The sequence below is a fragment of the Hibiscus syriacus genome, unplaced genomic scaffold (genome assembly GCF_006381635.1).
Source record: "Hibiscus syriacus cultivar Baekdansim isolate YM2019G1 unplaced genomic scaffold, ASM638163v2 tig00015461_pilon, whole genome shotgun sequence".
NCBI lineage: Eukaryota > Viridiplantae > Streptophyta > Magnoliopsida > Malvales > Malvaceae > Hibiscus > Hibiscus syriacus.
In genome coordinates this window covers 1596-10600 of record NW_024062364.1, presented here as the reverse complement: position 1 = coordinate 10600, position 9005 = coordinate 1596, and the positions used below count along the sequence as shown (strand labels likewise).

At 36.2% G+C, this 9005-nt stretch overlaps 1 protein-coding gene and 1 pseudogene across 1 annotated transcript; both read right to left on the bottom strand.

Annotated features, from left to right (window-relative positions):
• Positions 1–719: 719 nt before the first annotated feature.
• Positions 720–1320, bottom strand: LOC120207903 (histone H3.2). Its single transcript, XM_039207305.1, has one exon. It carries the CDS (start codon positions 1208–1210, stop codon positions 800–802), a length of 411 nt encoding a protein of 136 aa, XP_039063236.1. The 5' UTR covers positions 1211–1320; the 3' UTR covers positions 720–799.
• An 886-nt stretch (positions 1321–2206) lies between these two features.
• LOC120207901 lies at positions 2207–5826 on the bottom strand (annotated as a pseudogene).
• Between the last annotated feature and the right edge of the window lie 3179 nt (positions 5827–9005).

The window sequence follows — 9005 nt, the reverse complement described above, 5'->3', positions numbered from 1 at the left end:
TTAAATTTTTTAGATAATATAAGTTTAATCTATTTTAATAAATTTAACTATGATCCACTAAAAATTATATTGAACTTAAAACTATACTTTAAATTAAATAAAATAAACTATAGATAAATAATTTAATCTCACATCTTTAAAATACTATTGTATTTTAAAAATGATTTATTAAAAGTAATATTATCAATTAGTTTTATACTAAAATACAAAGGATAGTTCTCTTATATTAAAAAGAATTTTAATATTTTTAATTGAACAAAACCTAAAATATTATTTTTCTAATATTTTTTATTAAACCGAAAATATTGTAAGAAAATATACAGACAAAAATATTTAACATTTTAAGTTACGCACAACCAAAAATATTAAACTTTTTTTAAACATTATCAGAGGTGTTTTTTCTTAATCTTAAATTAAACTATATCCTTAAACATTTTCCACAAACCACTCTCCATTCATAAAAACAAGTTGTTTACATTGAAATATTTTCAAAAATTATTTTCCCATGTAAAAATATTTGTGGCAGGCCCTGTTGGATTAACTAATATTTCAAGACTAAAATGTTGTTAGACGATGAACTTGATACCCGGTAGCTTTGAAATGAATCCAGAACTGTTTTAATACGCAAAATTGAAAGAATAAATGAGAAAGCCAAATCTCAAATTCAGCAATAGAATCATAACCATGACAAACTATGCAATCAGTCTGATTAGATTTCCCAAATTAATTTCATCATTCATTCCTTTTTTAGAGAAACACTAAAACCGGAACAGATATAAAACAGAGAGTAAATACAAGATTAAGCTCTCTCTCCCCTGATCCTCCTAGCAAGCTGAATATCCTTAGGCATAATAGTAACCCTTTTCGCGTGAATGGCGCATAGATTGGTATCTTCAAAGAGCCCAACAAGATAAGCTTCAGCGGCTTCTTGGAGAGCGGCGACTGCGCTGCTTTGGAACCTCAGATCCGTCTTGAAATCCTGAGCGATCTCCCTCACCAGCCTCTGGAACGGAAGCTTCCGAATCAACAGCTCCGTGCTCTTCTGGTACTTCCTGATCTCTCTCAAAGCCACCGTTCCAGGCCTGAATCGGTGAGGCTTCTTCACTCCTCCGGTGGCCGGAGCCGACTTCCTTGCGGCTTTCGTCGCCAGCTGCTTACGTGGCGCCTTGCCTCCGGTCGACTTCCTGGCTGTTTGCTTGGTACGCGCCATTGATTACTCAGGCTTCGAAGAAGCAGAAAATGAAGGATTTGTTTGGAGAGAAAGGTAGTGTAAACTGTTGATTCGATTGAGAGCGAAGGGTGAGAATGGATATGCAACCTGCGAGTTATTTATACCGAGAAAATTGATAGAAGGGGGGGGGGGGAGCACGCGGGAACTTTGAAATTTTCGAATGACTAGATACGGACGATGCGATTATATTATTCCAACTATAGATCGACGGTTTTGAATCGTTTCCCAAGTCAGCAATCCGTGTGCAATGCGAATCACCAACAATATGTGTTTGCCGAAGTCCCATAGATTATGGTGACCGAGAGTCCCCACACTAAGTCATCTCGTATTTTGTACTATACATTATTTTGATTGATTTAAAGAAAAAATATATAATTTATATTATGTTCGTAATATTTTTCTCACGTGTTTAGAATATTCTTAATTTACTTAATATTTTACATGATAGTAATTAGTTTATAAATTTTAATACAATTATATATTTAAATTATGCTCATAGACATCATGTTTTTATTTATTTTTTATGATATTTTCGTATAAGGTATTAGTTCATTCCATAAATTTTACATTTTAAATTTTGGAACAATTAAAGGGAAATTCGGTTGAAATTTTCCTTGGGAGATGTTTTAAAATTTTAAAGTAATTTGGAAAATTATATGATAAAAACGATGGTAACACTAAAATCTGATTTATTTGTTTTCCTCTTTTGTCATAATATTTTTATTTCACATAAACAGAAATTTGTTAATATTACAATAAGGAAATGAAAAACAAAACATGCAGAATGTAGTAGTTCAAAATAGCAAAACATACAAAATGGCCACTCAATGCCCGAAGCTCCTGTATGATACACAAACCAAACAGACATATATATATATATATATATATGTATGTATAAACCATCAATCTGTTTCTAACAACGGTGCCTGAATTCTGAACTATATATATCTCTGTGTTTATTCTGGATTTTCATTCAAGATCAAGCTGCCTATCATTATGTAACTAGATCCGATCAATGAACTCTTCTACCTGTAAAAGTTGTTATATACACAGAAGCAGGAAATGCAAAATCATACCCAGTTGTTAGGAAGTGAAAAATCATGAAATCTGAAGGAGACTTCGCCGGCAGTGTCTCGCTGCAAACGGCGGCCCGGCTGCTCGCTCGAGGGTATGCTTTCATTTGGTTCATCTGGTGGCAGGGGCAAGACTTGGTTGTCGTTAGGTTGGTGGGTTAATCTAATTTCTGGGGACAATGGTAAAGTTGATGAAGAGGGAACCCACAGCCTGGCAGTGCTAAAACCTCGGGAAACCAACGATTGATACCACAAGAAGACGTGCATTTGAATCGGCACATTAGCATGCCGGTGTAGTGAGAGCTTTTGACTTAGGGAGACAGTATCAAAGCATCGAACAGCTCCGGTTGAGGAAACCATCCATGGAAGAACCTTCTGGTTTGATAATCTTGAGACAACCAGCAGCCTGGATGCGTTCAGTGCTTCTTTGTAGAGAGTGCTGAGTCCAGATCTCGTCGAGGGCACGTTTTCATCACCATCAATGACAGATGATATGTAGATGAATCCCTGTTATTAGAGAGAAGATAAATATATAAACAAATGCCGACCCAGAGATCATCATGGAGAATCAGATGACATACCTCTTCTGTGCGGCTAATGGCGAACCCGAGCTTTATGTCATCTTCTTTTAGTTTGATCTCGATTGCAATTTCTTCCACAAGAGGGGCATACCATAGACGGACTGCTCTCACGACTCCAATGTCAACCCCATGATAGTCCTCAAAACCATATAGACTTGCATTGGCAAGGTTCGATAAATCAGATAATGACCCAGCATTCACAGTAGCTGAGGCTGTTTCCCCAGAGATCTGCTCAAAAAATTGTAGAAAAATCAGTTCGAGTGATCAGATGAACATGAACCAGCTTGCCTAACTGGTCAACCTGAGAAGCTGGTGTCTTAAGGGTTCATATAAGAAAATTGCCTTAAAATTTAGCCTGTCCAAGTGTTTAAAATTTAAATCGTCGATAGCTAACATCAGTACTTTGATTGAAGATTCAAGTCACTACTGCTTCTAAAGGATTAAGGCTTTGGCATTGTACCTTAGTGAGCAAGGATTCAGTCTGGATATTCATGAAAACAATGGGAACCCCAGAGGCCTGAGATGCAGTAAGCCAAGAATTTGCTCGAGCAAGGGTATCCTCTAAGTCATTGTATCGAGAGGCCATTCGATCTGAAGCCTTAGGAAGGAGGAGAATGGAAAGAAAGCTGCTTGAGTTGGGAACTGATAGCATCTCCTGCATCCTCCTTTCCCATGGATATGAGACATATCCATCCTGAAGCCTTGTCCTTTCTAGTTCACTGACCATCCTGGAGCTCCTTGAAGCTGCAAACTCATTGTTTAACATCGAATTAGAAACTTGGGGGGGGGGGGGAATGAAAAGATTCAAACTTCTATTTTCAACAAGTTAATGGTCAGTGCAGAACATTTACTTATGGAGAACTATGCAGAGATAGCATACCAATTACCAAGCACCAAATGGGGTTAAAGAGAAATGATCGTCAACACTCCATTTATCTACTCAAACAGACAATTGAGTTAATTATTCAATTAAAAAGTATAAATCCAGCAACACAATGTTGGACAAGTAGAGAACAGTGACCTTTAAGTAGCATTAAGCAAGGACAATGTATGCTTATTTAATACTTATACAAACATATTTCGTATGTTACATTCATGTTCGTACACTAGGATTGCAAATGTCGTTTACACCATTGATGCCAGTTGAGATTCGTACCAAAAAAATTCTGTGAAGGGACAAAGATGAAGGCTATTCTTACCGCTTAAGGATTGAAGGGTTGATTAGACTAACTTGTAATCACTTTAAGGAGTGATGCTCACGCACGGATAACATAGTTTGTGACTACCAAAATACATAATCCATCCCAAAGTTGAGTCACTAAGGCTTTCACCGAATCCATAAACAGGGATGTATGGACTGAAATTTCCATTAATTTAAGTATTTTCCTTATATTTTTTATTGATTATCTAATCTCATATCCTGAAATTTTATAATTTTGCACCTCTTAAATTTCTAATAGAACTTCTTAAATTCGCACACCTAACATAAATTCTAAGCCAACAATTTATGCTCACCGTTTCAAATTATGAAATTCTAAGCCAACAAGAAACTTTTTTATAAAATCCATTTTCGAACATGTAAGTTAAAGTCCCTAAATAACCATTGAACAATGGTTTACAAAACCCAAGATAGAATAATTTATCATTTGGTGCTGGGAGCAAACTTTTTACAAGCTGGTATACTTTCTAGTCTGAACACTAGAGCCCACACATGGAAAACAAAACAGGTATGAAAATAAAAGCTAGCTTTCAAAAGTAGCTGAGCATTAATGGCTGTAATCAAGCAAAAGGCAAGATTTAGGTCAATTAACACAAGAATACAAACATCACATTGTTAAAAACATGTTCTTTGAGAATATTGACAGATACACCACCCCCAATAAAAGTTGACTTTTAATGATGCTTTTACTATTTAAAAGAATTTTAAATATAAACAATTCTGTTATTTTCAGATAGTGAAATTAGTATAATTTTATGCATATTGTTTTTGACATTTTAGTTTAAATAACACATTTTTCACATCAATATATACTAATAAATTCTTCAAATATTCATTTCATTTTATCATTTAAACACATTCTTTAACCCTAACATTTTTTACAAGCAATTGCAAACTAACTCTTCAAACTTTTTCTACAGAACCATTTCTATATTAAGAGGCGGCGTTTATTCATATACCATTTTAATTTAATCGCAGAATTTTTTTGAAATAAAACTAAAGAGTATTTTATTTAGTAAATATATAATAAAATATAGTAAAGATATTAGAAAAATAAATTATTATTACACGTGTCTAACACAGATATTCAGTACTTAATAGAACGCGGGAGAATCAAAGCGATAAGATCGAAAAGTCTAAAGTGCAAACAAAAAGAAAAAAAATCGGCACTCGAGTAGGCCACGGGCCAACTCGGAGGAGAAAAAATAGTCAAAAGAGAACCAACTCACCTTGCAAGTCGAAGCACTCGCACTCGGTGCGATCCAAGAAGCCGACAGCGTAATTGGGATCCGCTATAGACCTCAACATGTACTTTTTTTCCGGCAAACTCGTTAGGCACGATACACGCTTGCAGCTGAGCGAACTCATCGTTGCTTCGCCTGACTCGGACGAGGATGGAGGTCTCCTTGTTCTTAAAGGAGCTGTGAAGGATCCTCTGGACTCCGCTCCTGCCGCCTTTAAAAGGTTCCCTATGAGTCAATCCTGAGCCAGAACCAATACGAATCTCCTCAACAATATCGCCGGTCTGGAGCATGTCTCCGGCCCATTCGTCGGCCTTGGAGCTCCCTTTTAGACACTCGATCGACAGTACGTGCGTCGATCTCATGCTCTCCGATTGTAGAGTTCGGTCCATGGTCATTTTCCGGGTCGGGGAAAACAGTATAGTCGTTACAAAGATACTTTCGACGATCACCACCGCGTGTATTCAACCAAGAACAATTTGATAGAAATGTTGGTTTCTGAAGGGAGAAATGAGAATATTATTGAAATAAGACGATAATTGAAAGAGAGGTGAATAAAAGGATAATGGAAGGGCAAAGCCAAGGACAGAATGGAGAATTGAAAATTACAAGAGAGAGAATAATTTGTTGAAAAATTAAGATACGGAATCGTAATATGGTTGAGATACGGAATATGAATTTGTGCGGTGATTTCTTAGATTTTTTAATATATTTCTGAGATATTTTTAAAGGATAAATAAAATACTTCCTTTATATTTGTAAACTTAGTAAAATTTGAATTCGTAGATTTATATGCTAAAACATGACGATATCTTTGCTAACTCCAATTATCTATATGTCGGACCTCACTTAGGTTTCAAATTTTATATTCTAAGATTCTCTTCCCATTAGCAAGTAGTAATAATAATAATTGTTCATTTGTTTGAAATTATAGTATAAAATTATTTGTATAGGTTGTTTACATTATTTTATAATAAATTAATTTTTATTTAATGTCGTGGACTTCGACAACTCCACGAAGAATCTTTAGCATACAAAATAGAATATCGCACCATAAATTACTGTGTAATGTTTTAATTAATTATAGGTAAACTACGCCAATGGTCATTGATGTTTGGGTAAGTTTTCGTTTTTACACTAATATTTTAAAAGTTACAAATCTGTCACTAACGTTATTGTTTGTGACAAAATGGTCACTAGTTGTTAACATCCGTTAAGAGGCATACCGAAAAATACAACTGGACCGTTATTTGCTGAGTTGGATCGTTGATCGCCATTTTGACTTCTTCTTTTTCTTCTTCAAGCCATTCCCCATCTTTTTTCTTCACTTTTATTATTTTTCTTTCTCTTCACTTTTCTGCACTTTTCTTTTTTTCCTCTTATCACACACATGACACAATCCTTATCACTCTCAAGGCTCATCATTCCCATGCTTTAAAGGCATGCTTGGGGGACAAAGATCCGTCGGTAGTTCTCCACAACAGTGGTATTTCTCCTCAGTTTCTTTGTCCATACTCTATGGAGATGACTGCTATTTTCCGAGTTGGATATATGAATGTATCGTGTTTAAAATGTTTTCAAACTTTGATGGTTGCTTGGTGAAGGATTCGTCCGACGAAAGGAAAGTAATATGTGATGAAAAGCTGAAAGAACTCTTCCATGTCGAAACGTTCCATGGCTTCACTGTGACAAAACTCTTAGTTGTTATTTTCACAAGACATGACATCACAGTACGAGCCCTATGCTCCGATATTTGTTGTTGTAAATCTCAAGAAATAAGATACTCGAAGACGAGCCACACATGATACATAATTCTTCTAATATTTTGATTGTGAGAGATAAATGCAAGAAATCCTATTAATGTTAAAACAACCAATCAGTACCTAACACCCGCCCGCCGATTAATCAACCAGTCCTTATCTCCATCACGTACTGTTAGATTATACAACCCATCATTCATTCCTAAAATTAATTTTTATGAAAATTAATCTTTTACCAATAAAGTTGTAAGAAAAGAAAAGTCAGAGAAGAACTTTACACTGGAGCAAGAAAGAAGGGCACTGGCTCTCTAGCAATGTAAGGAATTCCAAGCAAATTACAGTGAAAGTGACAACGCAGGCACCCACGCCCTTAGCACGCGCAAGCCATCGGCTGCATATCCGACGTTAAGTTCTCGTTGCAGCATTCGACTAAGCTCAGCTCAGGTTCTGCTATTAGATGATCCAACAGAGTCAAGTTGAAGTCACCAGGAATTGGGAACACGTCTTTCACACCGATCTCCACGATCCTCCTTGCCAGGTGGCCCCAGGGTACCACTCGAGGCATCTCTGCGGACCGGGGGTGTAAGGAACTGGGATAGTTATCAAACCGATTTTATTACCGACTTCCATGTAGTAAATTTTTCAAGAAAGAATGTGGTGGTTGGAATAGTGCCTATGGCGAGTTCTTCATTTCCTGGTATTCTCAGATGCTGTTGGAACACGGTGAGAGAATTTTATCGTATGCGACATCGATTTTTTACGGCAAAGGTGTGAAGATCTCTTTGAAAATTGCTAGAATCCATTGGCATTACAGAACCCGATCACATGCTCCTGAACTCACAACAGGGTACTATAACACAAGGTACCGAGATAGTTCCTCTGATTGCTCAAATGCTAGCACGTCATGGTGTCGTTTTCAACTTCACTTGCATAGAGAAGCGTGATCACGAGTAGCCTCAAGATGCACTATGTGCACCTGAGAAGCTGGTGAAGCAAGTAGCTTTTGCTACTGCATCAGCGCAAGTTCCACTTGCCGGGGAGAATGCATTTCCCCGTTACGATGAATACGCCCACGAGTAGATCTTACAAGCATCATCGTTGGATGTTGATGGCTCTCCATTCGATAGAGAGATGTGTGCATTCACGTACTTGAGGATGAACCCATCGATGTTTCATCTAGAAAACTGGAGACGCTTTGTTGGATTCGTGAAGAAGATGAACGAGGGGAAATGTGAAGAAAAAGAAGATGGGGAATGGGTTGAATAAGAAGAAAAGCCAGTTAAAATGGCGGTCAACGATCCAACTCAGCAGATAACGTCTAGCTGTATTTTTTGTCACGCCTCTTAACGACTGTTAACGACCATGACCATTTTGTCGCAAACGATAACGTTAGTGACCGATTTGTAACTTTTGAAACATTAGTGGGGAAAATGAAACTTATCCAAATATCATGACCATTGGCGTATTTTACCCTTAATTATATAGTCTCTGTTTTTTGTTATTTCTTCTCTTTTTTCTTCAAAAGGGGTATTCATGGCATAGAAAACAGTTCATACTTCGCCAAATTCAGTAAAAAATATTTAGAGAAATAGTATTTTTAAAAAAGTTCTTCAAGATACTATGATTTGTGTAATAATAAAGTTGTCTAAAGACGAATATAATTTCACTCCAAAATTTTCATCTGACCAATGAATTGTTGAGGACCGAAAATTAGTTTAACTATATGTTTTTGATATCTACATGTCTGAGGTTTATTTGATTGAGATTTAAGGTTTCTCAAATTGGGAATGAGAAAAGTTAAAGTTCAATTGAAAAAAAGAGAGAGAAAATATTAAGTTTTTTATCAGGTCCCTTTTTCACTATTGATTCATAATTTTATTTTAAACGTACAATTATTTTA

Excerpts from the sequence above, each read along its gene's own strand:
- LOC120207903 (XM_039207305.1), bottom strand. The coding sequence starts at position 1,210 with ATGGCGCGTACCAAGCAAACAGCCAGGAAGTCGACCGGAGGCAAGGCG.